We start from the raw sequence: 22,705 nt of genomic DNA, 5'->3' as shown, positions 1-22,705 counted from the left end.
TGCAAGATAAATGTGACACTTTCTAATGTCACAATGGAGGGACAACTACGTAGGTTGATTTTAGCGCTGCTCATCGTGGACTATATTTCTGTCATTGTTCATTTTAGTCAAACCATACAGTTTGAAAACGAGGCGCGGCTCCAACTAGAAAACAATGTTTTCTAGGTGCACATTAATAATCCTCCAGGACTGTAACATGCTCATGTTTAACCCAAACAATGCGTAACGTGACTGCAGTTGGTTCGGATTGAGGTCAGAACACGTTCTCACCACAAACGAACTGCACCAGAGTTCGTTTGAAACTGGACTGAGACCACGTCTTCAAGAAGGTCTCGGTACGGTTGTTTTGTGATTGCTGTGTTCACATCTGCTCAGACAAACTGCACTTAGGAGGCAAATGAACTTGAATTCGATTGAACGAAACCAAACAGGGTAGGTGTGAAAGCACCCTAACACAAGTGAGAAAGCTTCTCTCAAAGGCAGATTGAAACCAGACTTGACATTCTGCAAAACCTGCAGCTATTTTTACGCCCAACACTCATCACCTACACTTTACTAAGTGACAGTCACAACATAGAATAAGAAAAATAAATGAATTGCTTTCTCCTGCATGAGGGACGTACAGTCAGGGGCTACTTTACAAAGTAAATATGCTTGTTAATTCACACTGCCAGCTCCTCTAAATAGTGAATAATGTGACTGCAGCTGAAAACATTAAGTATGCAGACAGGGTCAAAAGGTTCAGTTGCTGCTAGTCTAAAGATTAAAATCAGCAAGATGTGTGATTTAAGTAGAGCTGTTGTTGCTGCCACAGCACAGTGTATAGAGTCATAAACAAAAATCACACAGTCAGTGGCAGCTCTCTCTTCAGAAACAAAGCTGTCACAGGGTGAGGTCAAAGGAAAATGGCAAGGAAGCAGAGACAGAAGTGAGGAAATGAGAGCTCTGAGTCATCTCTGGATGGTTCAGTGACATGTTGTCTGCTGTGATGTAAGGTGGTGAAACAGGAGGACGAATGTGCAGCTGAAAAAGTAGAATCAGTCATAGCATCATACAGAAACTTGATAGATTATAGATTCAACATGGACCAAAATCCCTAATAAGCATCCCCAGCACATTTTAAGTTTTTGCCTCAAAAATGGGATCCTATCCACCGCTGTGTAGTTTTACCTAATAAAGTGTTTACAGAGTGTATATAAAGGTCACATAGGCCAACATATAATCCACAAAAAGGGACAAGTAAGCCTTTAAATCAGGATCTGTTTATAAGCATGGACATTGCTTGATAAAGCCACAGAGCTGCATAAAACCCTTAGCAGTGTGAGCTTTTGACCCCGGAGCCTGCAACCACAAATCCCAGTAATCCCTAAAGTGAAATTTGCATCGCACTGCGTGATTGTTATGGACACCCTTCCTACTCTGCCTCTCCTAATACTTAAGTGCAGTGAAAGTTTGTGGTGAGTTGGAGTTGTCGGAGTTTGTTCAATGAGTTCTTGTCTAAAGAGCACACTGCACATTGTACTACAGCTGAGTTCATCGCCAGTGTGTTTTTAGCCTGGGCAGAGGCCATGTGGACAGAGCTCGGCAAAAGAATATCTTTCTTTTTCTGATCCTTGAGGTCAGTTGTGCTTCTGGTAGCCTTCTGGAGCAGCTGGCATCTTCACGAGGTATTGTACTAGATCTAAATCATGAGGCCACTCTCAAGTGACAGGCCACAACTGTCATGGACAAGTTGGTATAATGGTGTCTTGAAGGGTTTCAACCTCAGGAAAAATATATTTTAAAGTGCTACCTAGCGAGCTAACAGAACAAGACTAAAGCCTCAGTTATACCTTCGCCTGGCTCCGTTTGCGGATTGCGCATGCACCTCAACAGAGTGCGAAGGCATTTATACTTGGCACATTCTCCGTTGCAGTATTCACCACAAAGACAGGGGGCAGTAGATAAAAAATACTATAGGAAGTAGTAGAAGCAGGCAAAAAACAGAAGTAGAAGCAAATGGAAAACAGTGTAAACAGCAATGATGGCGGCACAAAAAGTGTGGATTGCAGAGGAGGAGGAATTGTTATGTTTATGGCTTTTGACCAGACAAAGCATTGCAAAAGAAGATGGTCTGTCCGCCTGTTACATGTAGCGAGATATCTGAGTGGGGAACACAGCCAGCTTGTGAAGCCCATGTAGATGCCAGTGTAGATGAAGAGATGCACTTCAGCTAGTCTTCCCTCAAGTTCATCCATTTTGAACAGAGTGACACTAGCGTGGCTTGCGAAAAGTTTCATAATCCTTGAGGTGCGAGACCTTGCGAAGCATCAGCGCGCGCGGCTGTTGCCAGGTGCGTTTAAGTCATTTGTGGCGCGTGAACCTTGCACACTCGTGACTGCATCGAGCATAAACTAGGCTTAACTAGCAGAAGATTCAGTTCGTGATACAAGTCCGGGAATCAGGACAGGGGATCAGGAGCAAGGCCAGGCTGTGGCATCCTCTGAAATTTTTCATAGGGGTGGCCAGATGGGGCCTAACTGACTTTCAGGAATTTGTTTATGCTGTTAAAGTATACATTAAGGAACACTGAGGAATTGCATACTGATATTCCTTGGTTTATAATTTTACAGTTTATATTACTAATTATTTGAAGTTCATAGACTTAAACCAGTCCTGATAAGATTTTGAGTACCACAACGATCCTGTTTTAATGTGTTATGTATCTGTAAATACACGTTTTGACAATTCTTTGTTCATCAAATAGGCTGGTTGTCCTTTTCTGTAAAAAGTACAAATATACTGCTTTAATTTGATATAATTTGATTAAGTATATTGATTTTAAGTAACAAAACATTCTCTGGGAACAAGTGTAGGGGAGATTTGTGGGTAGCCTAATTTTGGAGCATTATTTATCCCTCATTGAGCCATGCCAACGAATTGATGTGTTGCTGTGTCCAGTTTTACAAGATACCACTACCGTCACGCTACCTTAAAAAACAAAAGAATGCAACACAGCCTATAAAGACATAATATCAACCTCCGATTATATTCACCAGGGGATGGTGGTGGGGTCGGGGGCTGGATAGCAGTTGAATCAGAGGCCAGGGCCCCACCAGTGCCCTTTGGAGGGCGCCACCGAGGCCAGGAAAGCATTAGCCATGAGCAAGGGGCAGTATATAATAGTCTGCAGTGGGGTTTTTTGTTCTTTCTTTTGTTTGTTTGTTTGTTTCCAAAGTTGAGTAGTTGATGAAATACAGCAATGTCATCCATCAAGACCATCCATCAAAATCAAAGGCAAAAATGAAAAGGAAAAAAAAAAGGAAAAAAAAAGTTCCTTGCACTCGCATTAAACTCAGACTGGATATTTTTGTCCTCATCTACAGTATGGTTCCATTTTCTCTTTCTGTATCAAATACATTACACAGGGCATGCTGTGTGTTTGTGTGTGTGTGCGTGCACTTATGACTGTTCCTTTGAACCTCTGAGGGCTTTTTGTGAGAGATGAGACACTAATGTAATGGTTTGGGTCTGTAAATGTTTCTTGTTTTCACCGTGGGGGCATTAGGAAGAAGGAAGCAAGCTCAGTTATTATCTTCCAAATAACTAATGATGCCAACAAGATGTTTCTGTCAATATCTGCCATTGACTTTGTTCATCCAGAATATGTAGAGAGGCTGAGCATGCTCCACAATAACTACATTAAAATAAAGGATAGCTGTAAGAACTCTACATTAAAACATCTTTACAGTATTTTAGAAATTCACTTATTATCTAGACTTTGTAAATATCATAACCCGTCTTTTTTTCTGTTTTTTCCTCTTCATTATCATGTGTTCTTTTCTTTCTAACCAAGAGCGTTTTTTTGTCATTTAGCACTTGCTCTCCAGCAGCACATCTGTATCCCCAGATGTGATAAAAAATACTTTTTTTTTTTAAAGCTCCCCACATGACAAAGATTGGATTAGTATCTCGGTGTAATTACACTATGCATTTTTAGATTCAATTCTCTTTTCATATCGACTCTCCTGCCCGTAAACCACATTGTGGATGAAAGGGAGATATTGTCAAAGAATCAAACGCTCACCTCAGAGAGAAATGTAATCTAACAAAGATGAAAAAAGTTAGACAGACAAGATCAAAGTAATTTTTTTATACTTAAAACTTTTAAACATGCTGGTTTCTGTGGTTCATTTTACAATTGGGATATTTTACCAAATAGCCTCCTTTTGTATAAGCTGAATATTTTACCTTTTCCTTTGTGACGCTGCATAAAGTGTACTGATGGTTTTTATTATAATTGGAACAGGCAGTTTCATTTCAGCTCCACAGGGGGTGAACTCATCCAATTTGTCTCAAGAAAATCACCAGGTAACACATAAAATGACAGTATTGTTTCAGAGCACAGAGTCATTGAATTTATGTTTTTCTACACGCCCAGAATATATAGCTGTGAATAAACGAAACACACACACACACACACACACACACACTCAGGTTCCATGCCAAATTAATTAATTTATTTTTTTCCTACTTAAACGTTTAGAAAGCGTCTCTAGATTGAGAGTCTGCTTGCTGACAGATCTAATTACCATCAAGGCAGGTGGACTGTTATTTTATGAAAGGCTAAAACACTTGATACATGACGCAGTGTGGTGATGTGCCTCCCTGTGTGTATTTCCTTATACGTATGTGTGGATATGACTGTGAATGCAACACTACTGTAGATCTGAAGGCGTACGTATCAGTGCACTTGGTTTTGTGTTGGCTAATGTGCTCGTGTGCGTGTGTTCTCTCTCCTGGAAAAAAAAAAAAAGTGAGTAAATTAAGCCAGTCTTTAGCGCCTGGAGCATGTTGATTCTCTTCACTCTGAATGAGTGGGTCTGTCCTTAATTGAGCCTCCGTGAAAAACCTCCTCTCGTTGTGCGATGAAACGCTCGTGGGCATCAGCCTGCACCATGACCCAATGACTAAAGCATAACCCAATGACTTTGAAATTCTTTCAAACTTTTATCACTGCCAGTGCGAAACTATCTATAGGGTTGTGTTAATGTACTGTATGGGTCTATATTTGGTAGGCGTTTATAAGCAGTATGCCTTAAAGCAAGACACTGCATGCATACAAGAGACCTTTATCTTGTTTGTCTGTAGTGAGATAAAAAGGTTGCATGAATTTTCATCTTGTGACACATCTATTTTTAACTCTGTTTCTTTGTCGTAGAAAAGAGGTTAAAGAAACTGATATTAACTGGTATAAAAGAGAGCCCGCCCGAAAGTTACAGCAGATTTATTTATGTATTTATTCATGTACATTTAATTGCACTGAGACAATGCAGATGTATCAACATCCCTTGTCTCTTGGCCAGATGTTAGATTATCCATTAAAACAGCAATAAAACGCAAAACATGTAAAATCACAACACAGGAAAGAGACAACCTGTCAGTATCAGTGTATGTTAGATAAAAAAGTAAAAAGACAAATAATTGCCCTACAAGATCTATTTAGCAGCTACTCTTGTGCTTTCGATTGTATCATGCAATTTTCATCAGCAGATGGACTTGTCTGCCTGTCATTAAAATGTAAATGTTTAAATTTGCATTCCTGCCGTTACTTTTAACGACCTCTTGTCCATCTTGGTTTCAAAATTTTTGAATTTTGAGTACTCAAGGTTAAATTAGGTTTAACAGCAAATAATCAGCCTCTACATGCATCTGTTTTACAGGAAATGGATCATTATAACATATGTAGACAAACATGGTGTTCTTTTTTTATCAGCATTTTTTGTCAACTCTCATAAACTCTTTCTTGTCCCTCCAGTCTTTAAACTATCCCCTCTGTGCTTCCCCCACCCTGGATGGCACATGGGTGAAATAACCCCAAAATAAGAAAATAAATTGGTTCATTTCAGGTTAATGATGTCCAGTTAATTGCTAGCGAACGTAGAGTCTTTCCATCAGTGCACAGATGGTCAGACAGGCGTACAGTTCAACATAATATGGATAACAATGTCACCAATAATATGTGAACACTGAATATTTACTTGGGTCCGAAAGTGTTTTTTCTCTCAAGGATGTTTAATTTTCCTGTAATATGTAGCAAAACATAACATTCTTTTCAGGACACTTCTAAGAAATTAGCTGGAAATTATTTTAAGAATTAATTTCTGAAAATAATGTTATGTGTTTAGAGGAAAAAAAAAAACAAATGTTGACTTAAATGTCAGAGAATTTTATTTTCTTCACATACTCAGTACTGGTCAGACTCCTAGACTCCTACCTGATGGTCACGGTTGATCTTGAGAGCTGTTTTCCATCATGCTTGTAACAAGGAACAACTGAAACGTCCATGTCGTGCCATTCATCATCATCACGTGTTTTAAGCATGCGTGTGAGCCATCTACTGAAGCTAGCTGAGGGGACGCTGCGTTAGCTAATGGCTGTGAACAACATGGTTCCAGTTGGCTTGCTCACTCCTTCATCATCAGCGTGCTTTTCATTTGTTTGGTGAATTCACCAGTTAAACGGCTCGTGTCGTGTCAGACAGCGGCTCCATGCTTTAGGGGAGGGTTTCAAAGCAGAACATTTTTCCATCTCTGCTGCGCAGAGCAGGCAGCATTGGTTTGGAGTCTATTCCAGCAAGGCCAAAGTCATTGTTGAAAGCATTAGTGGCACCATCTGAAGCGAGGCATGCTGTCGATTGTAGCGTATGAGCAGCTATCTTTCCCCTATGGGTCCTTTATGATGTACTGTATGTGTCAACCTTCTTTATATGAGTGGGTCTGTACACCATGCAAGTGCAAAGCCTCACACGCATACACAGAGGTTGCTCCACTTTGCCTTGAAATGAAAGATGTGCTCAGGTGGGTGCAAAAGATCTATGAAGTGTGACTGTGTGAGCAGGAAGTCTGAGTCTGCATCAATTTATGAAAAAAAAAAGCTTTTTATTTTGCCTCAATGAGACAAACTTAAAAGGATTCATGGTTCACACACTCTGGGATTCTCTGTTTCTCATTTATGTGCAAATACACTGAAGTTTCAACATTTCCACCCTAAATGATCAAAAAAAAAAAAAGGCAGAGCCAGTTAGGTGTGATAAGAAGACTTCCATCTGGCTCTCACAAAAGGCGCCAGCTGAGAGCAATAGCCTGCTTCACCAACATGAGATGCATTGTTGTGATAAAAGAGGCACTTGAATACAGACTACACAGGCTCATCTGTGAGACCTTTTTATCCCCCCCCTTCTGAACTGTATTCTTCCCACACGTACGTAGACACGAACATGCTAAAACTCAGGGGAATTGCGCTGAAAATTACTGCTAGGACACATTAACACACACATACCACTGATATAATTGCTTTTCAGTCTTGTCCTCATACTTTCAAGACACCAGCTGTCCCCCGTACTTGCAAGATAAAACATTTTTTTTTTGGAGGTTGGGTAAGATGTTTGATTCAGCTGATAGTGACAAAACTCAATAAATTCAAATAGCAGCATGAAAGGCAAACTTCAACTCTGCGCCGTTTTATCTTCACTGATACGTGACAGTCAGCTTGAAGGATCCGCATCCCTTTTTCCGTCTGTGCTGCTTTTATTTCAGTTTGTCCCTGTTCTCACTTCCACATTCGTGGAGAGGGGATTACAGCAGCATCACTCAAACCATTTCTCTACTGAAATCCATCTATCAACTCTCTCCCTGAGCAATATTTCTGTATTCCTCCCAAGTGGAAAGATCAAATATTTGGTATTGCACAGTGAAATACATTCAAAGGTTCTTAGCCAGTTACACAATCCCTGGAGGAGTTTCCTTTTTTTCCTGTCTGCAGCCAATTATTTTACATCAGATCAAAGGCATTTATTTACCATTTACCGAGGATAAGCTGATGGCAGTGGGACTCCCCACATGCACAGAAACCCACATACAACAGACACATGAACCATTTCCATGTCGGCAGATTTAACAACTACACTGGAACAGCTACAGTATGTCTTTTTTGTGCAACTCAAACACCCCATCAGACTGCTTTTTCTCTTCTCACACCTCTCTGCTTCATCTTACTTCTCCACAGGTGTGAGTGGACAGGAGTGGTGAGGTTTCTTCCCAGCATGCCACTGGCACAGCAGCATCACAGGGCCACTGCGCCCGCAGCAGGCTGGATCCTGGCTCTGGCTCTGTTTCTTGCTCTACAGGTAAAATGTGTTCAGACAAAATTGCCCTGGCTATTTCTTTTCCTGAGTCGAGCTGCCCAGGGCTTTTTCCCCTCATATTCATTATGTATTTCCAATCTACTATATTTGGCACTGAAGTTAATCACTCGACTCTGGGCACAAATCCACACTGGCCAGTTTGAGTATCAAACAGAAATGATGATTTGGAGTTTAGTGTTGTTTTCCTGCGATATATGTCAACCTTTCTAGTCATGCATATACTCAAATGAGGCTGTGAAGATAACTGTATGATCACTATACTGGGGTCAGGTGATGCCCACCACCAGGTTGAGCTCATTATTGTCCTCACAGCAATTTATTCATTTATTAAATTTCTGCTGGTGAAAATTACAGGAGTGCATATAGTTGCTCTTCACCCTGTGTCAAGACCACAAGTGAATCAGATGTGTTTTCAACTCGCACATCTCACACAACACGCTCTGATTTCATGTCTGCAGCAGGCTCACAACTCAGATGCATCTCACAGTTGTAACTGAGACCTGAAGCTTTTATTTACGCTTCAAAGCTATTTTTTTCCAACAGTACACACATAAACAAGAGGTTGATGCTCAATAAAGAGCCAGAGAGCAGCACACTCTGTTCCGGTTTGTAACTCTCCCTTCACTTTTGCCCTGCAGCTGGGAAGCTAGACACGGGAGCGTCTTAGGTAAAGAGTAGCTGCAGTGTTTATTCATGGGCAAACTGTAACCTGCTCTGTACATTTACTGCCACCATACGCCTTCACTGCTCATTTTTCCCTTTGTACTCTCTCTTGCTACACACACTATGCATTGCCCTGTTGAGCCACACTGCTTCTATAACACGATCATATGCATCAGTGTTGATGGAGAGGAAGACCAGGAATACTCACACCCGGGGAAATGAAGAAAATCTATACCATCACAACCTGAAACACATATGCAGTGTTGGCAGATTAACCACTCAAAACTCTAAGTAAAGAATATGTCTTGATGTCAGACAGAGGTAGACAGACAGACAGACAGAATCAGGCTTCTCATTTCTATTCAGTGACCTTTTAATGTTGTGGCTGAAATGATGATGAGTAGATTTAATTAGGTAAAGCTAGCTTGCCAATTAAGCTAACATTAGCTCCATGAGTTGTTTATGTTTCTGGCTGACTTTTTAAAGTGTCAATCAGACTCGTTTTAAAAGAGATTGTTGTAAAAAGCAGTCTTAAACATGCACCTGGTGATTGTATACGTGCAATAATTGAGGCTAAAGCTGCATGTCCCTGGCAAAAAGTCACCTCCCACAGATGTATAAGAATAACTAGATAACAAACACCGAGATGGTGCCAGTTGAGTTCAATGGAGATGCTCAGCTGGCTCATACTTTTAAAAAGTTTCTATCTTCTGCTGTGTGTGGCCCACTGAATATGCGGAGTAGTGTTTCCCCTGCTGGCCCCGCCCACGAGTTCCCGCTCAGCTCATAGACTTTACATTATGATGACATCAGGGAATTTTAAGTCGTTTTTCTTGGCTTGAGGAAAGTTTTAGTAATGTAAAACTATCATGGATCAAAATTTCAGAACAGAAAGAGGTGCCATGTCAACAAATGTCTCTTTTATTATGGTGGTCTGCAGGGGAAGGGCTTTTTGGGCCGCAGGGGATTTTTTTCACTGGAATATGGGGAGTGGCCACTGGGAGAAATTGGGGGCCTGTACCATCCTCACTAACTGATGAGACGTGGAAACAAAGAAACAGCTTTGTTCTTGTATTGCAGTTTAGAGCAGCTTAGTATTCAAAGTATGATAAGAAAAAATGACACCTTAAACTGCTGTTTACGGCTTATCTTACACACTTATTCCTATTTTCAAACATTGTGTTTTACCCGTGTGTTTCAACATTACAACAGGATGGGCTTTAAGGACGAGGGGGCAAATTTAACAATGTCTGTGGTTGCTGGGGTATAAACTAGACAGAGCTGCCAACATTAGCCTAAAATCTAACAGCATCCAGGACCAGTTTTAATACAGTTAGGAAATACTAAACAGTGGATATCAGTGACCTGTAACCCCACAAACTAATGTGGTTAGTTAATGATGTGCTCCCTGGCCTTGGATGTAATGCTTTATTAGTAGGAAGCTACTTAGGCTGACATCCTGACATTTGCAGCTTTGAAAAGATAAACATACTTTTTAATCCATTCCTTACGCGTTTACTCTTGGGTTTTGGTTTTGGAAAGGGTGAAAATAAGACACACACCCTCCAACTATTTAAAGAGCATTGTTCCTCCGCAGCCTCTTGCACATCTCTTCGACATGTGGAGACGTCCAAATCTTGACAGGCCCGCTGTGCCTAGTTACGGTTGCTAAGCTATGATTGGGACGGTCGCTGTTCAGTGAATGGGTTTCAGGAATGGTCAGCTGCACACAGGTAGTGCTAGTGGGGTCAAATTCAGCAAGATGTCATAAATACAGCCAGTAGTTGATCCCAGGATGTCTGCCTGTGGCTGTATTTTTTGCTTATTATTCTTTCCCCTTGAAATGTTGCTTGCTTTATCCAATGTTAGAAATTCTCTGTGCCTCCTGCTAGACAAAAAGAAAGCACAGCCTCAAAATACCAAACTGTCACCAGATTTTTTGCAAATGACCCATTTTTTATGTGAAAATTGTTTTGTCAGTGTTGCAACCAGCGAGAAAAATCCTTCATATACTGCGTATTAGCGTCATCTTGTTTTGTGTCCCTCCTGGGTTGTTTTCTTAGTCTTCATTCCATCATATTCTGTGAACACAAGATATAAAGGACAAAAAACAAACCCCTGAGTGCAAACCACGTGCAGTGTTTTTTGTTTCACATTGTCTCTCTCTCTCCAGGGTGCTGCTCACGCTGCTCCATCAGGAGACAACAAGCTGGTTCGTACCACCAGAGTGAGGAGACAGATCCCAGGGGGGAATCAGTCCCCCTCTGCTTCCTCAGCCAACGAGACCCTGCGGGACCAAACCGTGGTCTTCAACCATGTGTACAACATCAATGTACCCTTGGAGTCTCTGTGCTCTGTCGACCTGGACGCCTCCGCACCACCTGCCCCAGGTGATGGTGAGGTCTTCCGATCGATCCAGTGTTTGAGTTTAAACTCACTCTCGTCTTATCTGCTGTCCTCAGGGCACCTTTTGTTCACATAGAGACACACAAACATGCCGTATTTAGACCCATTCTTTTTGATTGAAAGGTTCTCGTGCTGAGTTGGGATCCAGACCTTCTGTGGAGGGTCCAGTGGATCCAAGTGGACCAGCAGAATACACTGAGCAGACGCTGGATGCTGACAGCCAGGTATATATCTAAGCAATATTTTATTTTTGCCTAATTAGAAGCGAAGCATAAAGAGCGAATTTGGATGATACAAGAGTTTAGTTTTAGGAGAGTCTTTGTGAGTGATTCAGGCAGACAGTCTCATGTGGCGCAGAAATTATTCTAAAGGACAACATCTGTTTCATCACACAGTCATTTACATACTGATGTTTATGGTGATATGTTATTTTGCTCAGAAATAATTAAAGTGATACTTCACCCAAAACTAAAACAAAAGTGCCCAGTCTTTTCGGTGTCAGACACTCATAGAATATAGACGCTAAAATCTGTGGTCATTGTGAATTCAAGTCTATAACAGTTGATTATGATGGTGACCAGTTTTCAAGATGGAAAAAGTGACAGTATTAAAGCATCAATGGAATATTGTCAAACCACTAATGCAGCGTAATTAGATTTTATGTCAGATTTCACCAAAAGTTGTGTTGGTTTATAAGGCGAACACTGTTTTGCATACATAACAAAACATTAGATTTGGATGTTAAAGTCGGTACTTGGAAGGGTACCGATCAAAAATACTACTGATACTACCACGTAACGGTTCACGTTAAATCAATTGGTGCCAACTTTTGGTACCTGAGAGCACATCTGGGCGAGATAATGCGTCCTGCTCCAGCTGTGATGTGGCTGCTGGAGGTGATCGTGGCCACTTTTGACAATGGAGGATAGAACAAAACCAGATCAAGCTGGAACTTAGCGCAGCAGCACCAGGTGGAGATCTTCCTTGTGTCTAGATCGCAAGCACATCATAAGCGTTTTTCTCACTCTCATTTAAATCTATGCAGCTGTCTGCACCAGCTACGTGCAGGCTCAGCTGCGTCTCCTGGGCGTTACAATGACCTGTTAAAGCAAGGTTAATACCCAGTAAAAAAAGCACTGAATAAATTTATTCATCTACGTTTTGAAACCTACAATAGGCAGAGGAGAGTGTGCTGTTGCTGACAGAGCCAGAGAGCAGCACACTCTACTCTAGTTTACTCTCGCTTCACTTTTGCCCAGCAGCTGGAATTTCTGACTTATTTTTCACAACTCAAAGTACATTTTTGTTAATACAGAGAGAGAGAGTGAGGTGTCAGAAAAAAGTACTGTCAGGGTACCGGTACCTAATTCTAATTTGAACAGCACCCAACTCTACAAAACATACATGACAAACTATGAATAACACATCCATCTATATGCTAATGTTCCAAACAGTTATATTTTCACCAACATTTGGCTAAGTGCGCCACTGTCCTCCATAATTCTCACACCTGTTGAGACCCTGTGGAGCTTTTTAGTTTACGTTGGCTTGAGGGCAGCAAAGCAGCCAGTTTTTGTTCCTGCTGTTGGAAGGAGACAGACAGTGCTGCAGGGAGGTGGTTGTTAAGACGTTTCTATGGACGCTTTGACACTATTACACAATGAAAACATTTTTCTGCCACTCTGCAAGCCTACAGGTTAGTGTTTGATACCTGGTTTTGGGTTAAGTGTCACTTTGAAATTAACAAAATATCCCATAATTGTAAAATAAATGGCACTGTATGCATAATTAGATGGCCTTAGGCAGCAATATGCACTTTTTAACCAAACTGTTCTGTTTCAGGTAACATTCACCCACCGCATCAACATCCCTAAAGCTGCATGTGGTTGTCCTGCAACAACTACAATCCAACAGCTTGCCACTAGGGTGGAGATGCTGGAGAGAGAAGTGTCCCTGCTCAGAGCACAGTGTGGATCTGGATGCTGTGGGGAGAGCTCAGCCATGGGTGAGTACTGCTAAACAATGACAACAAAGTATAAGGATAAAGCAGGAGAATGTTTTTCATATATATATATATATATATATATATATAAGGTATTTTACCTGCAATATTTGCACAAAATACCCTCAGGTATCAACCATTAGGCTTTTCAAAGCAAAGATACAGAAGAGCTGGAAGAAATTCCTATAAAACAGGCGGCCTCATAAAGTATCCAAAAAAACCAAAAACAAAAAAAAAAAACAGGTACCATAAGTGAAAGATGTAGAAAAAAAACTGTTTATACCATGAATGAAGAGGAGACAGACAGTAGCAGAATATTGATGCTGGAGGGCGACTTTTTTCCCCCCACACAGTCTCGGTCTAAAAGGTGTGAAGAAACCTTTGCAACTGGTAAAAATGCTCAGATGTTCACTATTCAAGAGATGCTGCCATTATAATATGAGGGGACTAGAATGGATAGAGTTATAGGATATATTATGGTTAAAAGATCTGCTCCATTGACACCATCACCCCATTCAAATATTTTCTGAAAATGCTCCATCTCTTCAGTGGGAATATGATTATCTCCAGCAGTCACGATGTGAATCAGAATGAGGATGAAATGATCAGCTGAGGAGGACGGCAGCGAGATGGAATTGTACAAAATGAGACAGGTTTTCACTGATGTCTTGACTACAGTTTCTCTCATCAGACTGGGAATCTCAATTTTCATTCAGTCCTAATGTGAACAAGAAGAGGATTGGATGTGTTCGTTTATACGTTTATATTAAAATAAAAGAAATATTACCCTAGCTGACTATATGCTAAATTTTTCATCCTTGAATTAAGCATCATTTTGTCACACTGTATACAACGTATATAACCTTTTTTCATAGGTCATATGGATTTTGTCCCAGGCTGCAGTGGCCATGGCAGCTTCAGCTTTGACCTGTGCGGCTGCATCTGTGAGGAAGGCTGGGCCGGCAAAAACTGCTCCGAGCCCCGCTGCCCGGACGACTGCTCCGGCCAGGGCGTGTGCGTGGAAGGGGAGTGTGTGTGCGACCGTGACTTTGGAGGCGAGAACTGCTCAGAGCCGCGGTGCCCTTCAGACTGCTCAGGTCGTGGGCTGTGTATCGACGGGGAGTGTGTGTGCGAGGAGTCCTTCACAGGCGAGGACTGCATGGTCGGGAGGTGTCTCAATGACTGCTCAGACCAGGGGCTGTGCATCAACGGGACATGCCAGTGCAGGCCCGGGTACATGGGAGAGGACTGCTCGCTGGTCTACTGTGCCAACAACTGCAGCAAGAAGGGAGTCTGCAAGGAGGGATTCTGTGTGTGCCAGGATGGCTTTGCAGGAGATGACTGCAACTCTGGTAGGCTATTACTTTTTATCCTTTAGGTCCGTTTGATCCTCTTGACTGTTGTCCAGTACAAAAAGTAGTTTGTCAGACATTTGTGGTTCATTCCCCTGAAGCAGAAACTCCCCTAACACTTGCTGTCAGTGTGACCAGGATCAATCAACTCAGAGCAGAAATCCAGCCTAAACAGTTTTCACAACGGCACTCTGTGACCTTCAGACAGCTCACTCTGAATTTGTGACCAGAAACAGGTTTCTTTTAAAATTAGAGCTCCAACATTAGATGGAGTGCCTCCATTGCCAAAAGCAATTTACTGTAATGCGGGCACATTTCCTGTTCATGAATTGCTGGCACTATCTCTGAGGTTTATTTGGGTGCAAAAATTGAATGCATGCTTCAGATTACAGTCTAGTGAGTATCTTTAGAAAAGGCATCTTGATGTGTCTTTATCTGGTTTACTTACAGTGTGGGAGTAAATCTAAAAAAAGTCAGAAGAAACTGACTTGTGTTGCTTGATAAATAACACCAGCAAACAGTCAGATATTTTCCCTTAAGCTTCTGTTAAAGTTAGAAAGTCTAGTTTGGGATGCTCTCACACTGTCATCAGTATGTCTTATTCAGTGCGATGAAGTTTGGAGTGGATTTTTATAGAGATGAGAATGTAAACGTCCCGCATATTTGTGTAAACACCATCTGTCACGTATATGGGGCTGTTAAGGGCTGCAATGAAGTACTTAATTCATTAGTCATTTAGTCCATAAAATGTCGGGAAAAAGGCCATCACAATTCCCCCAAGCCTGAAGATTCAATCTGAGCAACAGCCAAAGACTAAAACTATACATTTTACAGTTATATACAACAGAAAAACAGCAAATTGTCACATTTTAGAGAGGAATAACCAAACAAAAATAATAGAATACAAGTAAATTAATAAAAGCATACATTGTCTTGATAAAATCATGACAGAAAAATAACATTGCACAAGCAACAAAATAAAATACAGGGAAGGTAGAAAAGGTTTGGCATTATCTGTATCTGAAACAATAATCCAGGGATTCATTTTCTGACGATTGACTAATTTATCAAGCAGCTTCAGGAAACGTCAGATTCAGTACAGTAGCTATTGCAGTGTTTCCCCAAGGTTTTTGTTTTTTTTTCCAGATAAGATAATATAATCTGCGTCTGCTGATACTGAACTACATTTAAGAAAATGCTTCCCATACCCCATATGTTGATACACGCGCTCCTGCATATAGGAGAAGATGTAAGATTTACCATCTAGTGTTTCAATCAGTATTGTGACTCTAACATTGCTTATAAAAACAAGTGATGACTCTTACCAGGTAGAACACAGATACAAGTAACCCACATAAAAAACTGTATCCAAATAGTTGAAGTTTTTCAGTAAAGACGTCAAAACCAAAAACTGTAACAGTTGCCCCGTCTCCCCAATCAACCATGTTTCCAGTCGCAGAGACAAAGTGACTCATAAAGATGTCATGTTGTTCGTGTGGGTACAGTACAGGACAAACAAGCTGAATGTAAACACTGAAAACATCGTAGTATATCTCAGCCTCTACAGAAGCATTCAGTACAGTGAGTGTGTGTGGTGAGCAAGAAGAAAGAGACAGTGTGCCTGCGTTCAGGATAGGCAGGTGAGCTGGACGTCAGGATCACAGTAAGCAAGGAATGTGACAGTGAATGTTCAGTGAGAGCTACAGTTTGTCAGAACAGCCCGACCAGTGAAACCGTTTTAACAGCATGTTAAGAAGATGCGCCATGTGTTTTTGCGTCATCTGACTGGCTCTTCTGATTGTCCTTCAAACTGTTTAGCATGAATATCGGCCAATAACAATCGGTGTCCGATCGATTGGAGCAACCTGATCTAGTGTTGTTCTATTTATAATCCTTGCTTGTCCCGACTCTGGCTGCTTGAAGTAGAGATGGCTAGTTAATTGCGTATAAAGAGATTTTTATATAGCAGCGGCACTAATCATTTGGCAGCAATGCAGCCCTGCTGCTAAATGTATGTCGGGGAAACACTGTATTTGCATTCATGTGCCATGTGGTGCTGAGAGTTTGCAGCCAGATAAAGTATTTTCACTTATCATCACACCTTTAACAAGAATAAAGGAAGCAATTAATTTAACCGCCTAGTGTAGTGTTTAGATGGAAAGTAAACCCTCTTACCCATGATGCTCCATTATGGTATTTGAGCCCCACAGAGCAGGTAGATAGATCAGACTTGTTGCATAGATTTATGAATGCACGGCTTTCTCTCTCTCTCTCTGCTGCAGCAGTTAGGTCCACGTGTCTGAAAACTCAGCCCCATCATTTTTAGCAAACGTGCCGCCCTGAACAACAAACCCCTCTGTGCTTCAAATGCAGGTGGCGGGGCGCATGACTTGCTGGACAGCAGAAGGTGTAACAGCATTCATTTGTCAAAAGTCACATTCATCCGGGGAGAGAGCTGTCACATTAGCTGCAGCTGAGACAGTTTCTGAGTCTCGCTTGCCTGTTGTTCACAGCCAGCTCTCAATGCCAAAATATCAGATGCTGCTCTGCCATTTGAGGCAGCTGTCAACAAAGTGAAGGATGAAGACAGACAGAAGAGCGAGCAGTAGAAAGACAGGGACGGCAAATCATATTACCAAAGCTGATTCCTCCTTGCTGCCCTCCTATTTAATATCTATACCAAGTGAGAGAGTCCGAATTGCTTATTTCTTTGCAATTAGAGGCTAAAATAGCCAGTGCTTGTAGGGGATAGTTTGCTGAATACAAAACGAAGCAGTTCAATTACCAGAGACCTGTAGGGTGACAGGCTTAAGTGTTTCATGTTATCAAAAGCTGAAGAAAGCGGGATGTATTTTTGCTTCAATTACGGTGGCCTATATTCTTCCACTATGAGAAATAATGGAGGCTGTTGAATTTAAATTGGATGTTTCAGGCGTAAGGGGAGGATACAGTATATCTTTACTCAGGCTGTAACAGTTTGTGTAGTCCTGCCGAACTGTCACAGTACGGGGGTCATGGTTTGGTGAATGCAGCCGCACTCAGAACACACAGTACGTAGACTGATGCACGTAATGTGGGACTAAAATTCACAAGCGCACTTCTGCCTGGAAACCTTTCACTGTACGTCGTTAGCAACGTGTCCTGAAGCAGATTGGCGTGTGATGGACGCAAATGTAAAGCTAGAAGACGTGCTTAATGGTATGTGGTCAACCCCAAGAGCAACGGAGAGGGAATAGTTAATAAGACAAAGACTGTCTGTCGACATTGCCCCACTGTTGTAGGGTATGTGAATAGAAACACATCTAACGCTCATTCAACCGCATCACCCAGATGTGCTGATCACAGGGACAAGGAAAAAACAAACCGGGGTCCATCTGCTAATCCTCACTGCTTTCAAGCAGTCTTTAGATGCAATTTCAGAACATGCTTAGACAATTACTGAAGGCATTTACCATCCATCCATCTTCTAACCGCTTCATCCTCTTGAGGGTCGCGGGGGGGCTGGAGCCTATTCCAGCTGACATCAGGCGAGAGGCAGGGTACACCCTGGACAGATCGCCAGACTATCGCAGGGCTGACACATAGAGACAAACAACCATTCACGCTCACATTCACACCTACGGACAATTTAGAGTCACCAATTAACCTAGCCCCCAGTCTGCATGTCTTTGGACTGTGGGAGGAAGCCGGAGTGCCCGGAGAGAACCCACGCTGACACGGGGAGAACATGCAAACAACGCACAGAAGGGCTCCCACGCCCGGGATCGAACCGGCAACCCTCTTGCTGTGAGGCGAGAGTGCTAACCACCACACCACCGTGCCGCCCGAAGGCATTTACATCTTTATTTAAAACTTTAATTAAAAGCCTTGTCCCTTTTACTATCCTCTACACATTTTGACAAATGAATGCCTGTCTCAATTATACGCCTGGTCTTGTTGCCGAACAGTTCATTTTCATGAAGTTCTTTGGATGTATAAAACTGGGTTGTTCGCTACCCACTTGAGCTAATGTTAGTTAGCAGCTTTGAGCGGACATACAAATATAAGCATTTTTACTTTTGTCAAAATGGAGATCCTGCACTTTGTTAGCTCAGTTAGATTCTCCACTATTCAACTGTTCAGTTAATTTTACTGAAACCATGAGCACCAAAGAATAATTCGTTCAGATTTGCTGGGCTGATAAACAAGAGAGACAAAAAAAAAAAAAAAAAGGCGGTGACTCCCTACCTCTGAGGCAACCATAAAGTCAAATTACGTGTCCATCCGTTGATTACCCTGTAAGTATTCATGTTCCTTTAGTCCGTAAGGGTCTTCAGATCAAAAGAATCAAAAAGTTGTGAGTATTGTTTTAGTAGGGTATAGTGGTGTTGTGTCGGTATGCCAGGTGTCATAACTCTCTCTGTGTCTCTGATGCTCTGTCTCTCGGAGCTAGATCAAATGAATGATTCATGATTAATATATTATCTGAACCCTAATTTTTATACAAGTAAAATTCATACTGGGTTAAATAATCAACTTTATACTATTTCCCAACAGTTTTGTGTGAAAGAAATTAAAGGCCTGTCCCATATATACGCCTGTCCCAAATGTAGGCATGTTGAATTAAGTGGTTTAAGCAAACAATAGCCTGGGCTAGTAATTGAAGTTTCACAGTATTTAGTATTTTCAGTTTCATATCATAAAGGCTTTTCAGTTTTGTAGCCTGTTGTGACCTGTTGCCTTTTTGGAAAATACTCGACCAAAGTTGCCAGTTGGCAAAGTGCCAGTTCAAAAGAAAAGAAAAGAAAAGAAACAGGTTCTTATGCTTTTGTTGTTGTTTTTTCCAGCTGTACTGAACTCACACAGAATTGTGACTCCTAAACTGGGAAATGAACTGAAACGTGACTTCTAGGTACCGTGGCACCCCTACTTCACATATAAATACATTCACCCACGGAGCAGAGATCAACTTGTGCTGAAGAGTGGCATTAAATCTTGACAGCAGAGGAATTCCGCAGTCATTTTGATGAGTCCTGATGCTACAGTGGAAAAGTGGCAGTGACATTCTCACGTTGTTGACACCCTCTGAGCGCAGCAGTGGTGACAACTCACATTTACGTTTTCCACATAGTTGTGGGTTTCTGTGCCGCGATACAGCTTTCAAGTTCTGCAGTGTACAGTGTATCAGCACTACAAAGAAGTTTGATACCGTCCCTTATGCATGTCTGTCATTGGCTTATTCTGATGTATTGCATCAGGCAAGTTTGACTGAACAGCATGGCCTAATAGAAATTAACTTTGATTCTATCAGTTACATTGTTAGGCATATTAACTGTTTGAACTGTGATGTAAAAAGGCTTTGACAGACATTTGACAGTCCACCTCAACACACGCTCATTTTAGATGCACACCTGAACTTAAAACTGCAGACAAAGGACGAAGTATTTCTTTGTGCCATTCACAGTCTGCCTCTGCAGCCTGAGGACACACACTGTTATCATGGCTTTGAATGAAATTGTGTTGTAGATTGTGACAAAAGTCCTTCAATATCCAGAACCATTCTCCTGCTCTGAATAGAAATTGATTCTCTTTTTTTCCTGTATGACAAAAGATCTTTGACAGTATATGTTTTGAAGCTGCCTTTTTATTTGCCAGGAGAGACGTGAACTTTTAGCAAAAGTCTAGTGTGCTTCTCGTTTTTTGGTGCTTTAGCAGAGTGTAGACTAAGAAACCAAATTTGCCCTTCGGTATAGGAAATCCCATAGGTTTAGCATAGCTTCAGTTAATTAACTATTAACCAGTAATAAAATGGTGCCACCCTTAGAGCTCAATTGGCTTCCCAGCAAGCTGAAACTTTTGTTGCAGGAGCAGTTTGCAGAGATAGTTTCAGTAGCTGTTTTCTTTTGTATTTTATTTTAGAAATATCCTTGTATCACTACTGGGTGTGACTGTGATTGATTTTGTACTTATTCCACACATTTATTAGTTGTGTCTAAACAGAGAGAGACAAAAGAGCAGAGGAGTAGCATAACAATCTTAAAGCACAGTAGTAATGGGATTTTAGTCCAGCACCAGCAGAATTAATCATTGACCCCCATTTAAAGGTGGGAAACTGAAAACAGATAAGTGTTTAAAAACTGTATAATTAAATGTCTTTTTATTACACAGAAATGCCCAAATATTGTACTTCACCCTACAAATTTTATTGTAGTCGCAAGCAAATTAACAAGAGAATTGACATTACATAAAGTAGCCTGAAGGTAAGTAAGTCCTCTGATGATGCACTGACCTCAGTTGTCAGCTGGAGTTTTACCTTTCAGGCTTTAGTTGAATACACACTGCTGTATCTGCCTATGATAGCATACTGATTAGACCTAATGAGACTTAAAGACTCCAGGCAAGATCTCTGAATAACCTTCAGCAAGTTGCCCTTTTGAAACAAACCTTAGGAAAGATACATGCCTGAAAAATGGTTTCACAATTGTCCATAAACTGACAGGACAGAAACTCCCTCAGCATTTGAATTAATTTTCAAGTAATATAACCAATGTATTTGTGTAATCCCAGTTAGCTGTGAGATAATGTTTGTATTGTAAGGCTGCATGTATACAGATGAGAAGTTCTGTTCAGATTCACCTTCACGTCTGGTGATTCTTTGTTTATATATTATACCTGGGGCAAGTTCTTAAAACTGTCTGACGTGGGAAGACCTTGAAGGCAGCCCTAGAACAAAGTGTGCTGAAAGTGAAAGAAAGAAAACAAGGAGATTAAGTTAGAAACTGAAAACTGCTGCTGAAGTTGGACACTGGTCCAATCACAAACATTAGAAACTCTGTTGTTATAATGCACCTGAGAAACGTTGATGGGATGTGAGGTTGTCTTTGGCAACAACAGAGTAATCAATGTATTTGCATCACAATTAACTGGTCATTGATGACTTTTTACATAGCTACAACGAGGTGAGATGCTTAAGGCTTGTCTGTATTTGCTGAGTGGTTAGTAAAAAGTTCAACTAACTTTTCCAAAGCGCTCACTTGAGAGTTTGCCCTTCATTTTCTATGGGAGTTAATGTCCTTACTTTCAAGCCACTCATCTGTTCAGCCTCCTTGCATGACCTCATTCAATCACTCTTCTACTGTCCCGTGGATTATTGCTTCTTCGTTTGATTTGTTATTCCCTTCATATACTTGACAAAGCTGAGTCTAATTGATGAAATAAATCTAGCTAAGTGAATGCTGTGGGATTTGTCCCCAGTGCAGGTTCACTGTTTCAAAATGAGCAAACTACTGTGCAGCATGCTCCCATCTGTCGAGCGTGTGAGGAAGGAGCTGAAACGGCTACTAGAGTGTCCAAAGGTCCCCCCTGAGGAGGACTCAGTGCTGTGCTGTAGAGTCCTGTATCACAGGATGTAGAGATGATGAGGGGGTGAGAGGTTGTTTATCCCGCTCACTTTACTTCTCTCTGTCTGTCCTTTTTTGTTTCATCCTTATTCTCTCTTTAAACTGTCTTTTTATGTTAGACGTTCGCCCTCCTGAGGCACATCTTGTCTCGACTTTTTCTCTTCTGTCTTCTGCATGTGAATCCGTCTTGTTGCTTCTCCAACTCACACTGTTTGTACCTTCTGTCTTGTCTCCTTCTCCTTTATGTCCTTCACCTGCCCCCCTCCCTCCTTGTCGTTGTTTTTGGCAGTGGGAGCTGTAAACACTCTTGTTTATGCCTCCACATTTACATTCAACACCACCTCTCGGGCTTATGGTTTGACGATCTCCACTTCAGCCCGAGTGAATGACAGTGCTTCTCCCTCTCATGTAAACACTCGGCCTCTTGTTGCCACGAGCACTGGCTTCTTTTACTGCGTGCAACGCACATACGCAATGCAGTCTAGCTTGTTGCCCTGTTTTAGAGATTACGGATGTGGAGACTGTTTTTACTAAGAAAGATAACGGTGAATGTAGCTATGCTGTGTGCATTAGCAATATTTACAAATACTTGGTTATGGTACCCTGGATGGTACATGCCGTAAAAGTGTCAACATGCTTGAACAGCAAAAAATTGAGGCACTCATTACAGAAGTGTGTTTCTTAATGTCCAGATACATCCATCAGGGTCTGTTTTCCA

General features: G+C 41.4%; 1 protein-coding gene across 7 annotated transcripts in view; it reads left to right on the top strand.

Annotated features, from left to right (window-relative positions):
- The window catches only part of tnr (tenascin R (restrictin, janusin)), a 269,429-nt gene that overhangs the window by 140,373 nt on the left and 106,351 nt on the right, over nt 1–22,705 (top strand). For 5 of the 7 annotated variants that reach the window (XM_049597850.1, XM_049597852.1, XM_049597847.1 and 2 more), the window contains exons 4-8: nt 8,047–8,167; nt 11,022–11,244; nt 11,378–11,478; nt 13,097–13,259; nt 14,132–14,608. In XM_049597850.1, the coding sequence (XP_049453807.1) occupies nt 8,084–8,167; nt 11,022–11,244; nt 11,378–11,478; nt 13,097–13,259; nt 14,132–14,608 (1,048 nt within the window). In that variant the 5' untranslated portion in view covers nt 8,047–8,083. The remainder of the gene's footprint in view (nt 1–8,046; nt 8,168–11,021; nt 11,245–11,377; nt 11,479–13,096; nt 13,260–14,131; nt 14,609–22,705) is intronic. The other 2 variants (XM_049597846.1, XM_049597849.1) reach the window with 2 other exon arrangements.

Source organism: Epinephelus fuscoguttatus, linkage group LG15, assembly GCF_011397635.1.
Source record: "Epinephelus fuscoguttatus linkage group LG15, E.fuscoguttatus.final_Chr_v1".
Lineage (NCBI taxonomy): Eukaryota > Metazoa > Chordata > Actinopteri > Perciformes > Serranidae > Epinephelus > Epinephelus fuscoguttatus.
The sequence above is the reverse complement of the archived record's forward strand: the minus strand, read 5'-3'. Positions and strand labels throughout refer to the sequence as shown.